This window comes from Athene cunicularia, assembly GCF_003259725.1.
Source record: "Athene cunicularia isolate RWA chromosome 2 unlocalized genomic scaffold, athCun1 chr2_part2, whole genome shotgun sequence".
Taxonomy (NCBI): domain Eukaryota; kingdom Metazoa; phylum Chordata; class Aves; order Strigiformes; family Strigidae; genus Athene; species Athene cunicularia.
The window spans coordinates 5645904-5672879 of record NW_020799096.1 but is presented as its reverse complement, the minus strand read 5'-3'; the positions used below and the strand labels follow the sequence as shown (position 1 = coordinate 5672879).

At 37.0% G+C, this 26976-nt stretch overlaps 1 protein-coding gene across 1 annotated transcript; it reads left to right on the top strand.

The window, feature by feature from the left end:
- On the top strand, positions 1 to 26976 carry ANLN (anillin actin binding protein). The gene is made up of 25 exons (XM_026843820.1): positions 1 to 14; positions 2243 to 2294; positions 2623 to 2776; positions 3147 to 3431; positions 3859 to 4205; positions 4854 to 5076; positions 6026 to 6219; positions 6347 to 6454; positions 6948 to 7068; positions 7942 to 8058; positions 8596 to 8822; positions 9380 to 9531; positions 9835 to 9982; positions 10647 to 10782; positions 11103 to 11285; positions 13125 to 13251; positions 14252 to 14300; positions 14380 to 14436; positions 15869 to 15907; positions 16255 to 16276; positions 17262 to 17374; positions 22452 to 22538; positions 24114 to 24221; positions 26223 to 26395; positions 26800 to 26976. Exons 1-25 carry the CDS (start codon positions 1 to 3, stop codon positions 26921 to 26923), a joined length of 3360 nt encoding a protein of 1119 aa, XP_026699621.1. The 3' UTR covers positions 26924 to 26976.

The window sequence follows — 26976 nt, the reverse complement described above, 5'->3', positions numbered from 1 at the left end:
ATGACCAAAGAGAAGTAAGTGATGAAGTTGCTCAGGGGAAAACTTGCATATATGAAGTTTGAATTCAACTGTGCCTTCAGTGTCATGGATAAATTTGCTCCCTTTGCTGCATTCTGCTAGTAAAGCAGGGTATGGGAACAAATTCTTGTAATCGCGTATGGGCTTGAGTATCTTCTCTAATGCTGCTAAGTATGTACTTTCAAAATTTTAGTTTTTAAAATCAAGATTGTCTATCAACATCAAGTGGTAAGGCCTCTTCTGATTTTTAGAAGGTGCTTTCTCAACACAAAGCATGATCCTCTAACTGTGACTTAGACGTTCTCAGATTTCTAGATGAAATGCAATAGGTATGTCTTACTCTGAAACTTGGGCTGCCATCAGAACACTTGGAGAGTGTATTAGTAGCAAATACCCTGTTGATGAACATGAACAGTAAGTCTTGAGTTCTAGTGACTGCCTTGCTTACTCATCGTGTGTAATAGCACAGTTTGAATTACGGCAGTTGCATGGAAAACTTGAGATACAAAAAGCCAATAGGAGCTGGAGTTCAACAACGGAGGCGTTCATTCTTAGGAAGTGACATCCTATCTGTAACAGTTGAAGCTCCATTTCACTGAACTAACAAAACAGAAAGGAATGTGACTGCATTTGAATAGAACTGTAGGAATACTGTTGTGGAAGGCATACTTAACTTCACATGAGAAAAACAGTTAATTTATGTAGCATTTATGATTTTATCTATGTGGGTATTACCTGTACTTTGTAGCTTTGTCTTTTGGAGGTTGAAATAAAGCAACTTGACTTGTGGATGCAACTAGCATGGAACTTGCATTGAGGGTGCTCCTGTGCTCCTGGCATTTCATGTGTCTTGGTTTTGTTGTTTGTTTTTTTTTTTCCCCACCCAAATCCTCCTATTTAAGTTAGAGAAGCTGATTTTTGCTTTCACAAAAAACTGTTGAGATTGACATTCTGTTTGTCCTGTGTTGCCCTACAATGGATTGTTGTTTCAGATGACAGCCTTAGACAGTTAAAGATGTGAAATGTGTATTTAATTGCTGTGCAACAGCACACATAATGACTGGCACAGTTCTCGCAATAATTTATGTGCCACCAAACAAGTGCAGTTTATGTGCTTCCCTTTATAGGCCATTAGTTCAATCACACAATTTCTTGTCTCAAAGAGCCTTAAAGCCTAGATCAAAGGAGAAATTAAGTATCCTTTAGATGTGATTAAATGGAGTGATAATGATTCACAAACGCAGTATTTAAAAAAAAACCCCAAAAATAAAACAAAACCCAAACACCACCACACAACCTATTTCAAACTTGGATGTTATAAGGAATCATTTTGTACTCGTGTGGAAAATTACTAAAACAGCTATTTTGTATGGAATATGATCATAGTAGTCAAGATTTCCAATGGATAGGGAATGAAAGAGAATGTTAGGTAGCTTAATTGGTATCTCTTTATATGCTCTTCTGTATACAGACATATTGTGATAAATAGCCTAAACAGCCTGTTTACTAAGATGACTAGTTATAACATCTGTCTATTCTTAAAGTTTAAGTTTGAGGAAGACAAATTCACCTTTTGATTTAGAAGGTATAATAGCAACATTTTTTTTCATATTAACACCCATGCATTTGATTTGTGGATTTTTTTTTTTTGGTATGACCACTTGCAACCACTTCAATGTTACTTTGTTAGAAGGTTAGTGCCAATCAGGTGACTTGACCACATGTTTTAGCAATTTGTCCAAAAAACCTACTAGTGAGACTTGACAGTTCAAGACTGTCATGTGGTGATTAATTTTAAAAAAAGTAATTACTTTCAAACATTTCTGACTACTTCAGGTTCTATAGAAGTGTCTCCGATTTCTTTTTTTTTTTTTTTTTTTAATTTTGCCATTGCTTGTGTCTCTTCAGTCTGGTTTCTGTTGAAAGCCAAGCTAATGGGAGACACTGGTTGATTTAATGTCTGGAACTTTGAAACCTACTGGCTAGCTTGACCACTTCTTAAAAGAGTAGGTGTCTCTAACTTAACTGCTTCTACAATTTCCATGGACATCTGTGGCTAGGTGAAAAGACCCAAACCCTTGCCTTGGTGAAGAAAATGCTTCAGCCTGTTGTCTGTCTGGTAGGCCAAAGAACATCAGATAACGTGCAAACATGTAGTAACCAGCTAGATAGCAAGAAGGTAGCTTGGAATGTGCTACAGTGTGAGCTACCTTTTATTTAACAGGTACTTGCTGAAACTGGGAGAAGCTGTGGGTATTGCAATGGTGAAATCTAAGGTATGGAGATCAGGGGTTATCACAGTGAGAAAAAGGGGGTTGACAGAAAACCATGTTGACAGTGTAGAAAACATGTTTTCAATCCCCTTTCAGGAGGGAACAGCCAGTTAGGAAGCCAGACTTTGAATATTTCTATCGTGTTGCATTGCAGTAGATGAGCTAGCAATAAGTGAGAGCTACATTTGTCTTAATATAGCCTTCACTATAAATTTCTTGTATTGTGGATCTTAGTATATGCTAGATAAAATTCAAACATTTTTAATTTGACTATTAGTAGTTAACACACTTCTTGCAATGTACATTAACATGTGATTTATTGGCTACTCAGAAACTCCTTGAAAGAACCCGGGCCAGGCGGGAGAACCTGCAGAAGAAGATGGCTGAGCGGCCCAAGATGGGAGTGAGACCCATAATGCAGGCGAAGAGGGTCAGAGAGCCTTTGTTAGAAACTGGTAACCAGGCACCTCTTCCTGGTGAAGAAGGTATGTTGCAACAAGTTTAATAAAGGTTGTCTTTTGATACCAGTTTCATGTCCTTTTCATTTGCCCATAGGAAAAAAACCCTTGGCGTTTATCTTAAACTCAACAGTGATGGATGTAGTTAGCTGACCACTAGGGCTGAATATGGCTAGTGTTTATCTTGACCTGAGAGCAGATGTTCTAAGTAATTAATAAGAGAATTAAAAATAATTGTATAATGCCAAAGATAATGCCTTGTGCTTGGTAGAATTTGGGAAGGGCAGTTTTTTGGGAAGTGTATCAGTATTAATAAATCACACCTTTATATTGGTATACCTGAAAATATTTTGGATTGTTTGAATACTAATTTTCTTGAGTACTCTGACCTGTACAGTGAAGCCTGGTACAAAACCGTCACCATCAAAGAGACTCTGCCCTAACAATATGGAGACTCAAGCCTCCAGTTCAGAGAACGTACAGCCAGTTCCTTCAAGTTCCACAAGTCATCATTCTCCTGAGATGACTTCAGAGTTGCACATAACTGCTTCTAACAGGGCTTCACTGGTTCAGCCTCTTGAGAAAGGAAAAGCAAACACAGAGTCAGAAACTCCTGCAGTCCTTTCAGTCAAAACACGTATGCAGAAGTTGGCAGAACAGCGACGCTGCTGGGATAGTGAGGGTATGTTTCACTTGCTAAGCAGTATTGGTGGTGTTCAGTGTTTGCACTGATGATTGTTTTCTAGCAGAAGATATTTGTGTGTGTGAATGCTAATGTTTTCATAAAGAATTCTTAGCACTGGGGAAGGTCCAAAATAGTGTAACAGTTGACTACAGCTTATATTTTATACATTTCGTCCCCTCCCAGTGTGATGCCTTGTCTATCGCAGTGGTGACATAAAACTAGTAAACTGCCTGGTTAAAAATGTGTTGGCTTTGCAGTGAGCTTTAACTTGATTAGTCTTAATGCCTTCAGAGCTAGTAGCTTGATTCTGTTGATTGTAAGAACATCTGATTGTTGATAAATTCAATATATAGCAAATGCAAAAGATGCAAATATATGACAATATATTTTATGAGCAAAATAAATGTGTTTTTCTTTTTTCCAGATCCCTCTGAATGTGTTCCTCTGTCTCCCCTCCAGTCAAAAGGTCTGTCTGTTTCTCCACCTAAGCAGACATCTAATGCCCTGGCAAGTGACACCCCTATTGGGAGAAGAGGCCGTTTAGCTAACCTTGCTGCTACAATTGGTTCCTGGGAAGATGACCTAAGTCATCCATCTGCAAAGCAAAACAATGCACAAGAACAGCCTGGCACTACTTGTTTATCCAAATTGTCCACTACAAGTGGAGCATCTGCTAGAATCAATAGTAGCAGTGTAAAGCAGGAAGCTGCATCCTGTTCTCAAAGGCTTGTTGAGGCTTCTATTAATAAACCAGCAAACTCAAAGATAGTGGTGAGTGTCTGATTTAGTTGCTGATTAAAAATTGATTTGAGTACTGGGGCTAACTCATAACTGTTTAATCTGAATTTAAAGATTTGGTGTGAGCAATCTTAGTCTATTTATAACTTTTGCTTTATTGCAAATCTCATTAGTAGACATGAAATGGCTTAGAATACCTTTTACTTGTAAAAGCTGATGTCAAAGTAATTGATTGATGCTCTTTTGACCATTAGAAAGGGGCTTATTATAGAGATACTAGGTTTCACTCTAACTTCATATAGTTGATTAACTTGAATTGTAAGTATTATTGCTGTGTAAAAATTCAATCAGAATGCTGAAATTGAACAATACGTAGCAGTTACTACCAATTTATGCCATTTCTGAAATGGCAATATGTGCTACTTGCAGTCTTGTTTAGGGGAGTGTGGGAAAATACATAAAGTAGCTGGCAAAAGCACCTGGAATCAAATACTGAAACAATTTGAAATACTGGATAATAAAAAGTCTCCAAGAAGCTTATAACACTTGTTCGCAGCTTTTTCTGTTGTTGCTGGAATAGGTGTGTTAGTGTGCTATACAGAATGCTTTCGTTCTTTTTCCTGTTGAGAGAATAAGAACGTACAGTTTCTTCTTAATGCTATTCCTTTTTCCCTTGTTAAGGATCCAGACATTTTTTTAACACAGTCCTCAAGAGTCACTGCTCCCTGTTCTAAAGCATCTGAAGTACGACAACTGCTAACAGAGAATCCCCGCAGCCCTCAGAAAACTGAAAAGCGTACAGAAACAGCAAAGTCAACTTTGCCTCAACCAGTTCAGTCCAAAGAAGAGCCAGTCAAAGGAACACATGTGCAACTTGAACCTAAGGGTAAACCCACAACACCAGGTAAGCTGTTTTTCAGCTTCGATGAACATTCATTCAAAGTAGGTTTGTGTCCTGTGTTGACAATTATGTATTAGTTAAGGATTTATGGTAAGATAGCAGATAATGCCTATTTTCTGCTGTAATTTTACTCAAGTTCTGAAGAGTTCTCTAATAATTATAAATTGTACAGCTTCCATATTTTGCAAGGGCATTTTCCTGGATGTGGTTTAGTAACTCTTGAGAACAAAATCAGTCTCACTTTTCTCTGTGTAAAAATGTATCCTGCTACCATCAGTTAATCGAGACTACTCAAACCTTCTTTCTAATTGTTGGATACTTACGCGTGTCCAGCTGATAAAAGGTAAAGAGTCTGCATATGTTAGAAGAAATCAAAGCTAAATGTCGCATAGATGCTCTAACTTGCATAGTGTCTGTCTTTTCAGTGGTAGCATTGATGTTGAAATATGTTCTCATCCCCAGCATTAAAATCAACTTCTTGTTGGGTCAGAAACTTGAACTAACAGCTTGAGCTCTTTGAAGTGATGGCCAGCAAAGCAAACGTGTGTCTAAATATGCCGACAATAAGAGAAGCTCAATAAAGTGGTGTGGGTGCCAAACAGCATATCCATCTTATGTACTAGAATGCTCATTTGCATGAAGGATGCAAGTGAAGCTGGTTGTAGAGGAAATGTTCAAAAAGTAAGCCAGTTTAAATAAACTGGTAGATTACATGTGGACTTTAGTAAGAGAAGCACATCTATTTGTTCTGATTTGCTGTTTTATTAACTTCAGTGTTCTGTTACTGTGGTAATTTGCACTTCAGATTTAGTCTGTATAAAGTATAACAGTAAGAGCTGTAAAGGAGACATTGAATTGCTTCACTGAGAGCCTTCAGCAGAATGCAAAATTGCAGTGATTTCTTTCTGTGTGTTTAAGTGCTTCTTTCAAGGCAAAACAATTGTTCTTGTAGGGGGATCAGGAATTAAGCCCTTCCTGGAACGCTTTGGGGAGCGCTGTCAAGAGCGTAGTGCACAGAGTCCTGCTACGAATACTCCAGGGTGCAGAACACCCATTGTTACCCCAAATACAAGGACAATCCAGGAAAGGCTTCTCAAGCAAAATGAAAATTCCTCTACTGCCAGTTTAGCACTTCAGTTTAAGCAGGTATGACTTGCTACATTCATAGCTTGCTTGTAAGCTTGAGGAAAGTTTGGCACCTACCTGAAGAAGTTGAAATGTTTTGACAGCTTAAAGCCGTCAGCTTTTCCTCCGTTATCCTCTATTTGCTTAGGAACGTGAACGAGAACTTGCATGCCTTCGTGGCCGGTTTGATAGAGGCAATTTGTGGAGCGCAGAGAAAAGTGAAAGTTCAAAGAGAAAACTTCCAGAAGCTAAAATGGTAATGTGTTACCTTCATGTATCCAAAGATGATAGTCTGTGAACTGCTTTAACATGTTCTAAACCCAGGGAGAGATAAGAGAATACAAATAAAATATAAAAACCTATGCTTTGTGAATGGCCAGGCTGTGCAAAATGACTTGTCAAGTGGCTTGTATGATTGTTAACAAATTATTAGGTTTTTTTTCCTCCTGCGGACTCAATTAGGGAGACAAGTGATACTGCTTTAAGCCGATAGATTTATTTTTTTTTTTTTTGGGATGATGTGTGGGGTTTTTTGATTCTATAACTTTAAAAACAAAAGAAACCTCCTCACACAATTTAGTATTTAGTACTTCAGCTGGATTTCTTACATAAATAAATAGGATCTTTCTTGATATTGGATAGGCAATCTCTTTTTCCTGGCAGGTGTTAAAATGTGGGTTTTCCCTGGTAGTTTTTTTAGTCACTTTGAACATTACCCCCTGAATGTTCCATGTTTTTATTTTTGCCAGGAAAGCCAATCTCAGGCTAGTCCAAAACATCCTCCTAGTTCAGATGCCACCGCTTTTGGATCAGCAGAAGACACAACAGCAGGTGACAGGCCAGTAAAGTCTCCCAGCGTGGAGTCTTCAGGTAAGAACTGTCAGTATTTGCCTGTGGCTGATACTGGACTGAAGCACTACCCTTAAAGTTCATGAGCAGATAGAGACTACTTAGCACTTATATATAGAACTGGGCCTCCTATTTGGTTACTGATTTGTCTAAATCTCCTCATAGTAATAATACTCTGCACTCTTATGCCACTTGAAAGATTGGCAGGGCAAGACTACCTTTTTGTTTCTCAATGTGTTTACCTGTGTTTCCTACTTTCATGTACATTATATGCGGGAAGAGTGAGAATCGTCTGTTATAGATTTAATCTATACTGTGCCTGGTATCCAATTCCACAATGATCTAATGGAAAGGAACTCTTTCCTTGTCAGTATCCCTTATAATATTAATTCCTATACCAGGGAACGTGAAAAGAATTCTGAGATGCTCATAACATTCTTTCTGGTGCTTACTGAATGGAAAACCCTGCAGTTCTCTGAGAAAAGAGTGAATTTAGTTGACACTTTCTTAGACATTATGGGCAAACAGGCTATCAAATGTGTTTCTAGAAAAATAGGATGATACCCTGATCTTGGTTTGGGTGTGAGGGTTTTTGTGTAGCGCTTTTGGGTTTTTTAATTTTTCTGCTCTTGAGTGGGCACGCTCCTCTATGGTTTCAATGTTGTTTCTTGTGCTATAAGTTTTCTGATTATAAGATACAAGTCTAGCTGTACAGGTTGTGGAGGGTGTGTATTCTAATGCTTTTTTTTTTTTTTTGACAGCAAGCTAAGTTGTCAGCTATATTATCAAACTTCCAAAATTCAGATCTAAAAAAAAAAAAAATTAAAAAAAAAAATTTCAAAGTCTAGACATAATCTTCAGTGACTTTTTTTTTTTTTTTTATAAACTACTTAGATGCTTCTAAATGTGAAGAGACTGATAAACCCAGTCCTCTGGAGATCACTGAGCCAAAGAGTCCTGTAAAAGAAATGTCTGTCTCAAAACTTGAACAACTTGCTGAGAAACCGAAAGGTTTGTATTGAGTAGATGAATATTAATGCACTTAGATGTCTGTGGTAACTTGTCCAGCTGAGTGTTAATATCCTTCAAGTCTGAACAATGACTTCACCATACATCTCCTGACACTCGTGTGTTTTGTAATGAGGTTTATATAAAACAAATTATGAAAATCCTATTATAATAACCCTTCTTTCTTGACATTCGAGTCTTCAAGGAATATAAAAGTTTACTGGGAAAGGACAGAAATGACTGTTCTACTGTGGGACTTGCAGTTAAGTTTTAAACCTGTTTGAACTAAAATGTTGAACTGTGTCTAAGTGTATCTTTTTGTCCCCTCTCTGTATCAGTTATGCAGTATACGTGATAATGGTGTATTAAAATAAGAATGTAACTATAGAGTTCTGTATGCCTGATTATAAGTGCTATTGAATCAAGCTTACTTAAAAAGCAAAAATAGTTGGCTTATCTGTTAACATCATTCTGCTAATTTAATGAGAATGAAGAGTTTAGTCTTCATGCTCCTAATAGTTTTAAAACATCTCCCTTCAGATGAAGTATATGAAATCGAAATAAGTGTGGATGACGAGATGAATAGCTCAAAAGTGATAAATGAAATTTTTGAAGTTCTTCAAGAAGATGGTCCAGATATAGAAAAACTGAAGAAAGAAATGAGCATGAGCCTGGAAGGTGAAAGTGATGAGGATGAGCAGGAAGAGTCACTGAATATTTCATCAATGTCTCTGTTAACTCCTCTAGTGGAATCTGTTGGTCCAGAGGTGAGACTTCTTAGGAGGTGGGGAAGGGCCTGTTGATCACTTAGAGGTGTACACTTTGCTTGTAAACAGTGATATTTTACTGTATTGTGATACCTGGGCAAATAGAGAAGTTACAAATGACATTTTCCTAATGAAAACATAATGAGGTGAAGTTATCTTCCTCTGAAAAGACCATAGTATATAGAATGATCTGCTAAACAAGTGGTTTAACTTCCACTAAATCAAGCTTGTGTATGTACATCTATTACTTGTGCTGGACTTCTAGTGATAAACATTCAATGAAGTGCTTACTAATGAAAATCTGAAGAGAAGTAGTTATGTAAATGTACCAGTTTGGAAACTAAGGGTTGAAATCTCCTTAAGTTTGGGGATTTCTTGGTGTCTTTAAACAAATAAATTAGCTTGTTTCATGTCCTAGGAAATATTTGTAAAATGTCTCTTTAGTACTAAGCAACCTCCAAATTTACTGTTTATATGCAAAACAAGTAAAGATAAAAGAAAACAGATAATGATTAATGTGGACAGATATCTGTAGTATAACCTTTTTTTCTCCCCAGGCCTTTGTTTCTCCTTGTAAGTCAACTGGTGAAGGTAGCAGTATCAGTGATGTGAGTCTCATGTCTGAAAAGTTCCAAAGGACTAAAGTCCCCAGGGCAGAATCTGTAGACAGTATTGGCTCTATGTCAGAAGATCGCAACCTTCCCTATAGGTAATAAACACAAAAACGACACCTCATTCTCTAAGTGTGCAAGTTAAGATACTGGCTGTTTTAACTCCTCTTATGAAGCATGCTGCTTATACTACAAACAAAGCTTTTTTCCAGGATCTTGGCCTTTATCAAAAGTTGTCTCTGTATAGTCCTTATGTTGGTTAAACTTAGAATGAGCTGATAGAATGCTTTTTTTATAGACATTTAGGCAAGTTGGAAAACATCAATACCTGATACATATGTATGTATATAAAAAGGTTGGCACACCTGTGAAATGTTTAATGAGGTTTTGTCTCTTAAAAGTGTTGATGCATATAGATCTCAAAGATTTAAAGAAACTGATCGTCCTTCAATAAAGCAAATCATCGTTCGCAAAGAAGATGTGGCTTCCAAACTGGAAACGAAAAAGATCGGCCCATCTGATCAAGTCAATATCAAAAAGAAAATGCAGGTATCGAATATCTTCTTAAAATCCTTTTTCTGATTTACTATTTACTCCTATAATTTCCCCTGTGAATGTCCAGGACATTAACATATGGCTAAGAACTGCAAGATTAGGTTGTTTAACATAAATATCTAAGAGTGGGGAACGATGCTGCATAATTTGAATGCCTAATACATCTCTTAGAACAATCATAGTACAGAGTAAGTCTGGAGATAACAAGCCATTGTTTTGAGAAGGGGACAGGGAATCTATATCTTGTTACTGCCTTTGAATTAGTTAGGGTTCATAACTACATACTTTGAATAAGCAATATTCTGATCTTTACTGGTGCCTTGTTCACATACATTGCTGAACTTCTGATTAACTGCTGCTTCCCCTGGTGAAGGGAAGACTAGACTGCATATGGAGGATACAAACACTAAAGTCATTCACTCTCCACCATATTTAAATTATCTCTGAGGTCAAAAGAAGTTGTGCTGCAATATTCTTTTGCAGAAGTAACTGTAAACTGCAAGATTTTTGTACCTAATTATCTAAGCTGACTATCAGAAAAAAGTCTTATTTTTCTGAAGCATAGCCACAGAAATGTTAATCTCAAGACATTTCCTTGCTTGAACGTAACACTAAATCTCTCTTCTTGCTAATTATTGTTGCTACTGGTTTACTCTAGGAGCTGAATAATGAGATCAACATGCAGCAGACGGTGATTCATCAAGCCAGTCAAGCTTTGAACTGCTGTTTTGATGAGGAACATGGAAAAGGGTCACAAGAAGAAGCAGAAGCAGAGAGACTTCTTCTCCTTGCAAGTAGGTTTTTGGACACAAGTCCAATTCTTTGTCATAAACACTTTGGCAGGAATAGATGAACTCTGGCAATGTAATTATTACGCTACCTTGTAGCTGCTTATTTATAGTATTTCACCTGGAAAATGGGAGAGGATACCTATTCTATCTCAGCTTCTTCTGTAGGCAAGGGGATGGGTTTGGTATCTTTCTTGTTCCTAATGTTCTTGCTATTCTGGAAGATGATTAACATTTCTGCTGCATTTTACATGCTTATGGCAACAATAAAAAAAATTGTTCAGTACTACTTTTTCCTCTGTTACAACTATAATTTACCCGTGCAGCTGAGAAGAGAACTGCCTTATTGGAAGAACTGAATAAACTGAAGAGTGAGGGGCCTCATAGTAAAAGATATAAAGCTGCTTCTACACCCACTGAATTTGCTCCATCCAGGGGATCTGTTTCCATTTCAGAAATGCGTCTACCTCTAAAAGCAGACTTTGTATGTGGTACAGTTCAAAAGCCAGGTAAAACTAGCAGCTGAAAGCTTTATCCCTTCCCTTGCCTTCCTCTCATCTTCCTTACATATATTTCCCCTTGTTTTTCTGCCTTCTGCATGGGTGTTTCTCAGAACTCTGGGGCCAGTGAAAATTTAGAAATTACATTTAATTGATCTGCTCTTTGTCTAAGTTTTCAATATTTTTCGTGGTTGTTTTCATTGCATCTTTTTCTGGCTTGTGAAGTTCAATAAATTTATCAAGACTTTCCCAGCCAGCCTTAAAGATCTTGTTGGGGAGATCTTAAAGATCTTAAAGACCTGTTGGGGAGGAAGTAGAATTTTGTATCTCACCTTGCCTTCTCTTGCTGCCTTGGAATTTTTTTTATGGATGCAAGCCTAGTACTAAATATTACATAAATTCTGACCTTTGTGGTGGTGTGAAATGCCTCATTAAGCCTCTTCCTTTTTTTAAATCCTCCTGTTAACATCCCAAAATACTTAATTTACAAAGACTAGTCTTCCATTATCTTGTCATATTTAAGTCATTAAAGTGTTATGTGGGTTTTCTGCAGCCTGGGAATCCAAAATGTGGATTTGTTTCTTTTTGTTCCAGGAGAATATCTGGCAATATCTCTTTGTAGATCTAGAGACTTATCCTGGAGTATAGCAAGGTTCTGTCACGTGGTTGTTTAAAGAATCTGCAAGCCCACAGTAACCAGTGCTATTTTATATAATGCCACAGAATATGATTGTAGTTGGTCAGGTTCCTGCTCCTTCCTCACTAAAACTTGAGAACAAAAGTTATTGGACAAAGTCTTGTTTAATATTGGTTGCAAAACTTTTACTAATGAGTTCATATGTAGCCTTTCTTATTTTCTTGTTTAACTGTCCTATGGAATGTAAAGTGTGGTTTTATATCTTCAACTAAAACCACAGCCAAGAATATAAATATCTGTCCTAATTTACCATCCCCTCCCCACTCCTAACATGTTACAGTTCTTGTTGCACAAGACAATCTCTATTATAGAAAAGCCTCTCTAATTTTTACAAAAATATGTTTAGCTTCTATCAGTAATTCTCAAAACCAAACTGTCTAAATAAACTATGATCTATCTGGTGTCAAAACTTTATTCTGAAAGTGCAGTATTTGCTATACATTGTGCACCAGAAGCTCTATTTCATCTCTGGAGAGAACATCAAATATAAAGAGTACAAACCAAAACTTATTGGAGTCTTCAGTGGCTGTTCTAAAAGCTGTGACTTGTCCTATACAACAGAGCACTCAAACATCTTGTTCTGGATTTTTTTAAATGTGGTATGATATTATGCAATGTTCTTGCTTTACTGTTCATCAATTTGCTGCACAAGCTCCAAGTTATCTCCTGATACTACTGGGCTGTGCACTTGTGGTCATCTTTTTTCCTTTTATGTGAAAAGTTAAGGAATTGAGTTGCCTGGATAACCAGCTCTTTCATAGGACTGAAAAAAGCATGAGGATGGGCAGTAGCAAAAGTTGATGTATGGTTAAGATGGCAGGCCTAGAGAATATCAATCAAGTATAAGAAACTAAGATTAACTGATTAATCTGACTGAAAGTTCTTCCTCTGCCTCTCGCACACTGGGTAGTGTCGCTGTGGCCTGAAATACCTGAGGCAGTAATGCTGTTCTTGTGAATCCTGTGGAGGCAGCCTTACTAGTGGACACAGTTGGGGAAAAAAAAATAATTGTTTTTAAGAGTAAGTTTATAAGCAAATCTTGACTGTAACCAAGTGTTTAAGTGGGGTGAAACAGATGTGTTTAATGGTAATGCAGTTTTTAGATGCTTGGACACCTCTGGCAAATAAAAACATCTGATATATATTTACAGAGGCAGCAAACTACTACTATGTAATAATACTGAGATCTGGAGCAGAAAACATGGTTGCAACCCCATTAGCAAGTACTGCCAGCTCCCTGAATGGAGATGCTCTTACTTTTACTACAACATTTACTATGTAAGTATAAAGAAATTGTTTAGAACCAAGTTCAGCTCTGATGGTGGATAGAGCATAGAAATGTTCAAAGCTTTTATATAAGAATGTCATATGCTGCAAACAAATATGGTGAGATCTTGTGGTATGGGTATTTCCTGCTTCAAGAAATAGCTGGAATGCACTTCTCTCAAAAGAGCAATCTAGACTTATTCTACCATCCATCAGTTAATTTATCTTTTGCTTTTTCTACTTATGTTCTCTCCTGGAACACCTGCAATGACAGATGGATTGCTCTGCCTGAGATGATGTGTTTTTTCTCTTTTGCAGCAACTAACATTTTATATAGCTACTTGGTTTTGGTATCCAGAAAAAATAGTAATCTTAAAGCTAGAACTTCAGCTCTCATATGTTAGCTAAAAAGGTGTGAGTTCAAATGGCTGTTCAAACATTCAAAGAGTCTTCCAAAATAAATAGGCAAGCTCCCTTTTTAAAGTTCAGTCCAACTGGAATTTTCACTTAAAGGTATTTACCCCCAAAACTCATTCAGTCCAACTGGAATTTTCACTTAAAGGTATTTACCCCCAAAACTCAATCTCGGTTTCTAGAAATGTGTGCCTGCAGTGGACTGAAGGGTACAATTTGAGAAGGCACTCTATCTGCCCCTTGTCCTGCTTCCCCTTTTGTTCTTGGAGTTCTTGAAAGAATCTTGAAATAGAAATACACTCAAGGCTTATACCAGCAATGCTGCTTGCACTGAAGAATACTACTGAAGTACACTGAAGAGTAGAAGTGAAAGGATCTCTAACAGCCCTATTGGCCTGCAGGAACAAACTATGACTTACTAGAGATTAGCTATTAGTCAGCACTATGGCTACACTTGTCTTGTGTAGAACCTAACTGCTCCCTGGATGGTTTTAGGGAATGGAAAGAGAGAAACAGTAAAGACTAACTTTAAAAACAAAAAAACCCAACCTTTTTCTTCAGTCTGTGTTTAACTTATTTTTTCCCCTCCTCCCTTTAGGCACGATGTGTCAAATGACTTTGAAATAAATCTAGAAGTTTACAGTTTGGTATGTATCAGTTCCTGTCAAGAGGATGTGTAAGGGAGAATGATGTGTTGTACTTTCTTAATACCTTCTTGCCTTACAGGTGCAGAGAAAAGAAGTTACAAGTACTGATAAAAGGAAAAAGGCAAATAAATCTAAGGTAAATGAAACATGAAAATCAGTATGTCGTATTTCAACAGAAGACTGCAGTGTTCAGGGAGGACTAACTAATAGTCTTAGAATATCTGTTGGTTGCTTTTACTCTTCTTGCTCTTTCTTGGAACATCTGTAATGACAGATGGGTTATGAAGTCATGCAGCTATTAGTAGATTGGACCTGCAGCACTTGGTTGAGTCTGAAATATATTGGAGGGGAAGGAGAAGTCATCCCACTAGTTTGAAAAATGCTGTCCCTTGCGAACTTTTATGTATTGGGTGTGGTGCCTCTGATAGTGATTTACTGTCCTTACTCTCCACTTAAGCTACACCAGTCAATATGCCCTACCCTGCAGTCTGATTTGTATTAAAGCTTCTATTGATCAACTGTGACACTTCTCTTTCTTCCCAGTGTTAAGTAAAAGCACTGGATGTTTATTTTTAAACCAAACGTTGTTTTAACCACTCCTTGAATGTAAACATTTCAGCTTGGATAGGGTGCATGTTTCAAGTGTTTGTGCTTTATTAAGGCTTTGTGATTCCAGACAAGTCAGTGGCTTTCTGGAGGTGGTCTTTTGTAGTGACTTTTTTGCTTTTTTCCTTGTTATTCCAATAGCTGGGCTCAGGGTATTAATTTAGGTCTGATTTCTTACTTTTCAAGATATCTGTCACTTAATAAAAACAAGAAATTTGAGTGTCTTTCAAAACAGTTAGCATGAGTACTTAAATCCTGTCACTGCAAAGAGAAATAGGAAATTTTTAAATCTTTACATTTGGCACACTGAAAGCATGCTTCTACCTATCCCCCAATAAAATCAGTTTGCAGTCTAGGGTTTCCTTCTCTCCTGTGCTGTAGTTTAGTGGGATCTTTACTTAAAACTGAATGTGTTTGTGTCACTGCAGGTAAGTTGCTGACGTGGGGTTACAGGTTTGCTGATGGCATCCTGTATCTCCTTTTTGACAAGCTTCTTGCACTTGTCTTTCAGCTTCGAGAATAGAGTACATAGTTCCAGATCGTGTTTAATATGCAGTCTCACTTAAATTTTGAGATTTTCACCTGATAATATAGATAAGGTACAACAGTATCACACTGAACATCCATGTACTTTAATTGATAATTCTTATCTTTAATAAGCAAATGTAACTTTGAAGCTATGTTACATGAAGGGAAAAGGTATACTAAGATTTTTTCAAATGCATGCTGTCCAAGACAATGAATAGTCAAACTTCTCTGCAGTAAATATTTCTTTGTGTAGCTTTCCTTCCACTGAAATATGTTACATCCAGTCAAAAAACAAGACTTACTCATTACAACAACTCGTATCTATTCAAAATTTCTTTAGATAAACCTTCAGTAGTTTCACTGTTTAGTTTTCAGGCTAATGTGATGGACAAATTCAGTAGCAAATGCATTTATCTTCTTATATTCTTTTGTAGGTTATTACTCCAAAGAGATTATTAACATCTATTACCTCTGTAAGTATGAATGTGATATTGTAACAAGATCCGGTTATGAGCTCTTCCAAAGGCCATATTCTCACACTTAAGACTGTGCTCACAGCAGGCTCTTTGTGTCCCTTACTTGAAACTCTATACTTTCTGCCAAACTCTTTAGCCATAGGCTTAAGAAATAGGTAACAGCTCTAAATATGTAATGATGGAAATATGCAGTTACTACACATTTATTTGGACTTTCTTTTCAAGTTGTTTGTGTGTGGTTTTAAAGTATTTCAGATCTTGTTTCCTTCTAAGGTAGTTTAGTATTCTGCAGAAATTATCAGAAACTACTTTTCTACTAAGCTTTTATTTCTTTCTCTTTCTAGAAAAGCACCCTTCTTACGCCAGGTAAGTAAAGTCTAAACATCTTAAGCCAGGGTGAATAATCTGCACTTGCTGTCTAAAGAAGTATATCAATAAATAAAACTTTTAACAGATGATAATTTGGAAGCAATAAACAGAATTATGTCAGCTTGACAGCCCAGAAGCTGGCCCTGTGTTTACATCTGAGTTACCATTAGTTTAATGGAAAATCTCTTCACAAAATCAAAATTAGTATCTGGTATCAGATGCCTGTAGTTTACATTATTTTCATGAAAAGGTGAACTCAAAAGAATGTTAAGATTTTAAACTAGAGTCTGATGTCAATAAAGTAATACAGGGAAAACTTGAAAATATGAACAGATTCTAAGTATTGCTTGTGTATAGTGTTAACATCTTTATATATTTCTGACTCTCGAGGGACAACAGCATCTCTGTTTTTCTAACTACATAAAAATGTGTTATACCCTTGTCTGACTACAGTATGAGAAACTTGAACTAGCTTTGGTACAAATTACAGCAGTAAGGAGCTCATGAACTGATTCTGGAATGTCTATCATGCTGCTGCCAACTAGTCAGGTTGCTGTGCCTGAGCTATAGTGCTTGTTTCTATTGCTATAAGCACAAAGAGCAATATAGGCTTAGAGATTCTGGAAGACTAGTGTGTCACTTGAGAGGAGGTTAAAAGATTTTAAGTCAAGTACATACTGCAGGATGTGTGCTTTGTAGTGTGCCCTAGGGTGCTCTCTGCCCCGCCCACCCCCAGAGACTACTTAAAAAGCTTTGTCTTCTCCTTTGTGGATATTTCAAAACTTCTTTCTGAAAGAACTACTGAGGAGGAATGGTGTTCATCAAGGTCCTGTCTGAATGTGCTGCTGGGCTGCACTGCAGAAGTGCTTCTGGAGTACTGAGTAGGACATGCACATGGTAGTACAGATAAAGCCTTTTTAAGGCCTGCAGCTTCCTGACTGTGTGTTGTGTTACAACTTGACTTGAACTTCTTTCTCCACAGCCATGGCCAGTCCAGGTGGCCCTAATGCTGTACGCACTACGCATTTCATCCTTGTTGGGTCCCACAAGTTATCGCTATCTTCTGTAGGAAATGCCAAATTTGCATTGGACAAGGTAATGGGAATTATTGCTTAATAATCCAAATTGCATACTACTAGAAAAATGAATATGAGCCTGAGGTCACTGTTTTCAGGCAAAGTTACCATCCTAGAAATGAAACAAAGGTTTGTATATGTTATTCGTGTGAGTGTGTGTGTGTATATATATATATATATATATATATATATATGTGTATATATACATTCTGTATAATGTTTGTTACTCATATTTAATTTCATACGACTGAAACTTAATTTTGAGATACAACAAAAGACGACTTGTGTTCTTATGCCAGACGTTCTTTCTTTTCTGTAGCTCAATGTAAGGTGCAGTTAGACAAAGAAAATTAAAACATTTGGCTACTGATTTGTTTTCACTGACAAAAAAGTTGATTTGTGCAGTTGGTATCTCTGTACATGATCTTCATATCATTCATTGCTCTTACAGTCACCTCTAAGACATTACGTGTGTTTTATTGATAATGAAGTATTTGCAATTTTCTGCATTTAATTGACTTTAAAATTGTTGTTTGACTATATTTGGGAGTGTAAGTTTCCTTTCATATTCCAATTAAATTTATAGAAGCAAAATATCAATATTTTTTGAAGGACAGCTGCTATTGAGTTTTATACCATTAGTTTCTTGTCTCAACAGAATATTTATTGGCTATTATCATTAGAAGTTAAATACATTCTTACATTCATTGTAATCTCTAATCTTGTAATATACCTAAAACCTATTTTAATAGGTGCTCATGCCAGCAGTTATACTAAGCTAACTTAAATTAATTCAAAAGATACTACAGCTTTACCCAAACAGCAGCATAAGAATGACTTTTCTTGGCTAATTAAGTCTTACTGTGATGATAGTACTATTGCAATTATAGCTTCTGATGAGATAACAAGAATCGGTTGTGTTTCTGCATAAGATTAAAACCAAAATATTGCAATAATCTCCACTTGCATTTTAGAAGTTTTACTTGTTGTGGATAGAAGCAGAACTTGAATTGCGCTGCTGTTAACCAACTGTGTGACCTTCAGAAGTACCAGCTTTGATTCTTCAATGTTTGTCTTAACCAAAACCGCATGTAGAAACCCTACTTTGTGTATAGCTTGGTTACTGAAAACCCCTTGCTGGAGTTGGGTATCAGCTTTTACATGCAGTGATTTGGGTTTGAACCTCTTTAGGACAGGACACTGGCCTGGACTAGTAAATTGTAGTGCAAGCACAAGGTTCAAATGGAATTACAGGGAAACCATCACTTGGTTAATTTTTTCCAGGTGCAAAATTCAACAGTTATGAATAAGGATTCCCCTTTTTGTCAGATAATTTAACAAACAAAAAAGTTATCACCTCAATAAAACTTCATGTCTGACTTGGCCTGTGACTGCACCAAACAGGTGCTAAAAACCTTGCTCCATGCATTTCAAATACAGAACAAACTGCTGCCACTGTGTGTTTTTTTTTTTTTTCATTCCCCCATTTTATATGCACTGTTAAAATGAAGGGTAGAAGGGACCAAAATGTACTCATGTGTAACTTTGTCCTTTTTTCACAAACCTTAACTTTACACTAATTGCATTGAGCATGTTTCTTTTTTCCCTAGATAAATTTTGCAGGGGAGGAAAAAGAACTGTTGGGCTATATGTTTCAAGACAAGGTTGCTATGATCCTTTAGTTTATAATTTAAGAGGAAACTGCTTCCTAGTGCATGTGGCTCATGTCTGTCTGGACTTTTTGCAGTATTTACTTATTTCTTCATTCTTCTCTTAAAACGTTTACGAAGATTTACTAGCTAAGCAAAAGATGTTGGGAAACTTTAAGGTTTGCAGAAGTCTACTCACTGTCTTTTACAATAAGCATGCTGCTACAACTCAGAAGTTATTTAGGCTGCCTAGGGATTTTCTTTAACTAGCATGTCTCTTGTCTTCCTTCCTAGATCACTAGAGGAGGGGTTTTCTTCCTTCAGATCAAATTGATGTGTCTCTTAAAGGTTGCTGGTCAGGAAATTGAGCCAACAGAACATAGAATCAGCTACTCTGCTGATAGAGGACCAGGGGAAAAATGGCTGGCAGCATAAATGTTGGTTTAACTTCTTGCTACTGAAGAAAATATCACTCAGGAACTAAATATCCTGCTTCTTACTCTACCAAGACCTTTGCTTTTTAAGCAAAAAGTGATCATAAAGAACTTAAGTTTTGAAAATACTAAACATTACAAAAAACCTAGGTATTTATTTGTACACAAACTTACAATTGAAATATTTTGCTTGGTGTATGCATTTTGGCTTTAGGAATTATGTAACTTGATGTACTTAAATAGTTGGTCTTTAATCTCTGAAAATAGTTTCTAGTTAATAGTTAACTCAGATCCCTCAGAAGAGTGTTTTATGTAACTTCATGTATGTTTTCTCTCAAATTTAAGGAGGTGATAATTTTAGTGCCAATCATCTCTATTTGTAATCAAAAGTTGCCTAAGAAACCAATTGTTTTGCAAATTCTTGAGTTATCTTGAGTATCTTTACAGATAATCCTCTATGGCAGTAAGCCAACTTCTCATGGTAGATAGTTGAATGGCCACACCAGAATGCAAGCTAGCCTAGTCATGGAATTCAGTTTTCCCTTCATCTAGCTGGATATCCCACAGATTGCTTTTTTCCACCACCTCCACTCTACTTGACTTTGAAAGGGACATATTGTTGACTAGAACTTAATATTTTCTCATTATGTGTGCAGGAGGATGTTTTGAGACCAGCTTTAGTAATTAGAATGGTGTTGTAGGCTCTGTGTAACTGATATGTTCCATTTGTTATACAACCATTTTGCTTTATTGTTACACAACTCTTTGCTGAGTAAGAAATTAACAGTCAGAATCCAACATAACTGTTAAGCAGGTATTCTTTTATTGGCAGTGCTGGTGTCACCCTGGGGGTTCTCCACTATCAGGGCTCCCAAGAATTAGCAAGGGACATAGTTTACATACACAGAAATCAAACATATTCATTAGATTTCCTAGAAAAGGATGTCTTATGATAATAAGTTCCCATAATGCATTTGCATAATCTGAGCATGCCTAGTGAAAATAGGGTGAGGGTCTTCAGTGGTCGAGGGAGGAAGTAAGTAGTCTTCTTAACAGTGTTCACTTGTTGACCCTCCTTCCAGAGCATGCTCTGTGAAGAAAAGTCCAGGTGTCTCCCTCCTAAGTCAGCAAAATCAGTTTCCCTATCACAGTCTCTGTGTCTTTGTTAGACACCTGTATCTCATTGTAGGATTTGCCCAAGTGTCCACTGAAGGCCATCAGTGATGTAGGGAGCCTAATGAGTGTTTCAATCTTACCTAAGCAGGCAAAGGGACCTAAGGAAACAGCTGAGGAATCAGGAGTCCTTGAGAAACAAATGAAGCAAAACACAAGCAAAGCTCTGAACCAGATGAAGCAAAGCACAAGCAAAGCTTTCATATGTCACATCACAGTTTAATCTTAATTGTTAGAAATTCATTTATTTGAACCCTTTCATTCCCTTTCTGCTGGTAAACTTCATAATCCACAATGTAGATTCTTCTGTCCTGGCATAAATTAGAAAGGAATACAAAAACCACAAGCTTGAATTGGGGAATTGGCCAAAATTCCTTGAAGTCCTCGTTCAGAAACGGATTTTACTGTGGTTTAGTAGGATATAAGCCAGTGTTCCCTGGTGTAGCATGTAGAGTTGTAGTTGTCTTTGCTGATAAAAATCCAGGACTGATACAATTTATTTCTATTACGAGGAAACATTTTACATTTTTTTGCTTCTCAGATGGTCATACAGACTCCTACCTGACGCTCAAAATTTTGCTGTGCTATGCTGTAGAGCCAAGTACAGGAGCAAGCCTTTAGTTTAGTATATCTAGTGTAAAAACCATGTAATCACCTGCTTGTGCACATGTGTACAGGAAGCTTCTGCACAGGAAGCTGCACTATGCCTATAACTCAGAAGTGATCAATTTCTAACCATAACATCTATTTCAGTGTTCTGCAGGATTTGCTGAGGCCTATGGATGTACACTTTTAACTACCGAGGGTTACTCTTGTTCATCTTAACTACTAGCAAAATTTAATTCCGTTTGATCGTCACTGATTCCATGGCTTTAAAGCTGCTTCATTATTGTGTACACAGCCCTAGTCCCTGGCAAATGGTTCTTTCTTTGTATTTGCATAGAAAAAACTTTCTCTTTTTTCTAGTAAGACAAGGCACTGATGTTTCTGGGTTGTTACAGTATTGCTTTTTCAGATTAGCAAAAAAATGTTATATAGAATGCCCTGCAGATCATCATTTGCTTGTTGAATTAACAATTTGTCTCAACTTCCCTGTGGAAAAAAAAGAAGGGATGTGATTTCTTGACAGTAGTGGCAGGAGCACTCAATATAATGGGGTGCTATGTGTGGAGGGATTGGGGGAAGTCCAAAGGCAGTCCTTGTTGCATGTTCCTCCTCAAAACTCTTGAATATCCAATAACCATTTAACCAACCTCTGGTACAGTAGTTAAACTGCTTTTTTTTATGTGGTAGAAAATAGGGCTTGGAACCTCTGTTGTTAGAAATGGCTTAACACAGGTCTTCAACACCTTGAGTGCCAGTTGCGAACAACTGCTTTCATTGCTTTTTCCCTTCTAGGTTTTTTTTTTCTTTATACAAATATTTATCTGAGTAGGCATGACTACATCAGTATCTGCCAAAAATGCTTATGGCATACAAGTGCCAATCCTGTTTAAGCTCACTTTGATATTTTCCAAACAGTTTAATGTCAAACTGAGGCAGAAGCTTTGCAGGATGTGGACTGGTGCCTTGTGTTGTTTTTAACCATGCTTGGAGTGCCTGTTTTTCTAGATAGAAGCATGCTTGTCCGGAGCAAACTAATAAGCAATTAAGTCTTGAAAAGCTTCTAAATTAAATTGAAACAAAAAGTGATTATTACTGTCTTGCTTGAGACTGACTGCTTTCTGGCTGAAAATCCTAAGAACAAGGCAGTACTAACATCCTGGTGCAGGTGGCTTGCTTGAATGGGTAAAGTTGAGAGATGTTGAAATTAAGTGACTAATCGTTTTACTTTTTGCAGGTTCCCTTTTTGTCTCCTTTGGAAGGTCATATATATCTGAAATTAAAATGCCAAGTGGACTCCTCTGTAGAGGAAAAAGGGTTCTTGGTAAGGTATTAATTTCAAATGTCTTCCTACAGAAAGGAACTAGTTACAGGTCCTATTAAATGCAGTCACCTTCTTAACTTCACACATGTATTTGTAGTGATTGTAGATCTTAAAATTGGCGCTTTTTTTCCCCTCTCTGAAACAGACCTCAAAACTTTCCTAGTTTATCTTCTAAATATGCCTAAATTAAAGTTACCTTTTAGGATTTTGTATATCTCTTTCTTCTCAACATGTTAATTTGTTATTCTGAATTTCAATTAACCTTCTCTTGATATAATCTGATATGAGGTGAGATTCTAATTTCTTTGACAGGGACTTTTCCAGGACAACTTGGAATTTTTTTTTCTCTAGCAAAAACAAATTCTCCCTATCAAAAGACTTTTTTTTTCTCACTGTGTTTACAGACTCTGCCTTAGAAGGAAGTGATAATATTTTTTGAGAAATATCTTGAGCAGTTCTCTCTAAAAATGCAGCCGATACTTAGGCCTTTTTAGATGGAGCTCCTGATGGAGCTGTTGAGATTATGTCCAGCAGATGGCAGTAAATGTGCTATGAAAATACTGAAGCAAAACATTAATGTTTGCTGTTTTAGTGTTTTCAGAAATCGGAATTTCTTTAGACTCTTTTCAAGCAGTTTTCTGTCTCCTTTCCCTTTACTTAATTGAAGTTGAACAGATTTCATTAGATGCAAACATTTCACATGCTTATGGTATTTCCTATCCTGTGTTTTTGTATACTAATTTAAGAAAGTCCTTGTTTAATTTTACTACACAATACGTGAAACCTGAAGAATAGTGTACGTGTATATTAAATTTTTTCAGAGTAAGGGTTTGAAAACTCCCTGTAGCTTTAAAAATTATAATCTGAATTGTGAAGAGCAAAAGACACAACACAAAAATTAATTGGAAAGAAAAGTTCTGTACAAGTTCAAGAGGGATAAGTAATAGAAGTCAGATACTAAGCTTTCCATTCCAGTACTAAGGGAATGGGTCTTGACATTTGCATAATCTTGCATTCAGTAAAATAACTGCCAACACAAACACTTAAAAATAAATTTCTAATTTATTTAAACTGACTGGATTCCTGAGCGTGGCCTGTAGAGTAGTGAAAAATTTTGTAAACTTGAATAATTGTAAATCAAAGATGACTTAATTACCTAATAATAATAAATTATATTGTACTGATACATGTTTTGTGAACCATTCATCCTGCATCTGCTTTAAGTAACCCTCCATTATTTTAAAATAATGGGAGTGCTTTCCACTGTCAACATGGAAATCTGGTAATTTGAAATGGTGGTGATATTGCATTTTGAGCAAAATTTGCATATTGCATGACTTGCATTTTGAGCAAAAGGCTGCAAACTTGAGAATGATAGCATAAGCCTATCCAGATAGCATAAGCTAGTATGTACTGTACTAATAGAAGTCTCCCAGTATATATTGTTTCATTCTCTCATGTTTACTTCTAGGAAGGGTTGTACTTGCAGAACCATTCTGCTAGAAAAATAGTTCAGACCAAGCTCAAAGTTTAATGTTACCTCTTTTTTTTTATTTTTTTTTAATTTTTCTTAAGACTATGTTTGAAGATGTTAGTGGATTTGGAGCATGGCATAGGCGCTGGTGCGTGCTGTCTGGAAACTGTATATCTTACTGGACATACCCAGATGATGAAAAACGAAAGGTAATGCTGTTTTATAAAGCTCAAGTCTAAAGTCCTGTAGTACCCTATACGACTAGCTATTCATTTTTAATGACAGTAACATTTAAACTTAAAACAGGTAAGTATATTCAAAGCATGAGATTCAAACTCAGAAAGTTTTCTGAGGGAATGGAGGGGAATTGTCTTCCCAGGGCAAACCTAAAAACTGACCACTTTATCTAGGGGGAAAGAAAAAAAGTGGAGGAACATCCATATCCTCCTTTGGTCTTAAAACTTTCCATTTTGCCTTTCCATTGTGCTTGTCAAATGACTAATTTTAATTGAAACTGATCAGACTTGTACAGTATAATAAATAGACTGTATCTAGTTGCCTTAAGTTTGAGACAAAATAATGACTAACGATATGGTAAACAACTGGAGTGGGCAATCCTATATTGCAAAAGCATAGCTGTAATTATGGACTATCTTATTTGCAGTCATTGATTTCTTGCAGCTCCACATTATAGTTGAAACTGGTGCTTTTGAAATTATTCTCACAGAAACCTAAGCTATTGTCTGGCTAATGAGACAAATCAGAAGTTCATCTCTCACTGAGGTGAACCTTCTTGTCTTTCTAGCCTGTTCTTGTAGTGTGTACTGAAATATTTCCAGGTCCTTCTAAAGACTGCTTTCAAGAGGTTTTTTCTGACTCACTTAAGCAATTTACCATTAAACACTTGCTTGTTTGTTGGCAGAACACTTTCTTTCCCAAACTCTGGTCCTTTTCGGTCTTCTATGCCAATCCAGATGCCTGAGTTTAGTTTCTTCCCTGCTAACAGAGGAAGACCATATGCTGATAGTTGACATTGCCAAAATATATCAAAGTACTTTCTTTCCATGCCAGGAGAGAGGGGAAAAATCTCTGCCTACTGTAATAGAAGACAGGCAAAAAAATTGAGTTAAGCAAGAAAAGGTTCCTACTCTTTGTCTGCAAGAAAGCAGCTCTGGTTTGTTTTACAGATTCTGTTCTTAGAAATCTTCTAGAAATGTTCCACTATCATTCTGAGAAAGGGTCAGGTACATTCTTTTCATATACAGTCATCTACAGCAATAATAAGCTCTATCACTATTAAATGCCTTCCCTTACTCCTACTGTATCTGTTCTGTCATGCAAAGATAGACATAGCTCAGAAATACCAGTACTGGGCAATGATTGCTTTAAGTCATGGGTTTTTTTAAAATATATTTCCCATGGCTGTACATATAGCACCAACGTGCAACCTGTTTCTTAATGTTCCTTGAAATGGAGCTATTCTTCTTTCTCCCGTAACTTAGGTTATTTTAACTGTCTATGTAATAGTATAGTGTACATGCCCAATAAATAGCAAATTCTTCTTCAAGCCAAGAGCAGCTTGTGATGTTTCCCTGATGAGTTATTCCGTAGGTGTGAAGAATCAGAGCCAGGGTCTGTAACTAACTTTAGGCATACAGCTGAACCTCTGTCTATAGTCAGCAGAAACAGATAACTGCCTTGAAATTTGAAATGCTCTTTGAAGAGGTCTAGCTATAGAGGGAGCTAAAGCAGCTGGTCTCAGCACTTAAATGCCTTGGTTGTGTGTTTTAAGATCAATCCATAGGCTTTGACAAGAATGATGCAAACATCCCAAAAGTGCTTGTTTCTGTAGGCTTTGATAGTGTTTATTCTATCAGTTTGGATTTTATTATGAAGTTCTCTTGAACTTGAGAGTTAAAGGTAGGGGCATTTTAAGGAATAAAGAAAATGGGGGAGATATCTTTTTTTAGAGCCTAAGTCTTTGGCAAGGGATGGATTTGTTTAGCTGTGTTTTATGTGGCTGAGCAGGGCATGTTTCGCTGTCTATATTATCTTGCTTCAGCTATGGCTCTTAAATGTGAAAAATGGAACTCCTCTTTTTGTATGGAGGGGGGGGACTGTTCACCTCATGCACAAAAATTGTCAAAGCATATGTTCATAACTACTCTTGGTTGCAGTATTCTTGACTGATGAACTAACTTCACTTCCAGCATCCTTTGGGCCGGATAAACTTGGCTAACTGCACTAATCATCAGATTGAACCTGCCAATAGGGAGTTCTGTGCCCGTCCCAACACTTTTGAACTAATAACTGTCCGACCTCAGAGGGAAGACGACAGAGAGACTCTCGTCAGCCGATGCAGAGACACGCTCTGTGTTACAAAGTGAGTGGATGAAATTGTGAAGGTTGTGGGAGGTTATGGGATGTGTGGGGGAGGGGTATTTTGCCTCAAGTAAGATTTCTAATAACACAGGGGCTTCATAACTTTGGAAAAAAAGAGCCCATTTAAATGCTAAGACTTTGGGATGACACTTGAACTGTTGGGTTCACTTTTAGTCCTATTTTGTCTTGCTGACCCATTTCAGTCTGCTGAGAATAAAGAACTCGGCTTTTCCAGAAGTGGAAATGAAATGCCAGGTAGCTTGGTAGCAGGACTGTGGAATATCTAGCTTCCTTTTTTCCCTCTGCTATTTGGACTTCCATGGATGGTCAACTTGACATTTTTCAGAATAACTAAGTAGATGTGGAGAAAGACATATCTAATCCATTGGGTCCTTTGCCTTTTAGGAACTGGCTGTCTGCTGATACTAAAGAAGAGCGTAACCTTTGGATGCAAAAGCTCAACCAAGTCCTTGTTGACCTTCGCATGTGGCAGCCTGATGCCTGCTACAAACCTATTGGAAAGCTTTAAATTCTGGAAGGGAAATATGAAGAAAACGTGTATGCAAAAATCCCCATGAACTA

Excerpts from the sequence above, each read along its gene's own strand:
- ANLN (XM_026843820.1), top strand. Across the intron at positions 9,983-10,646 it reads ATATCAAAAAGAAAATGCAG|GAGCTGAATAATGAGATCAA; the intron begins GTATCGAATATC and ends GGTTTACTCTAG. Across the intron at positions 24,222-26,222 it reads CAGATGATGAAAAACGAAAG|CATCCTTTGGGCCGGATAAA; the intron begins GTAATGCTGTTT and ends CTTCACTTCCAG.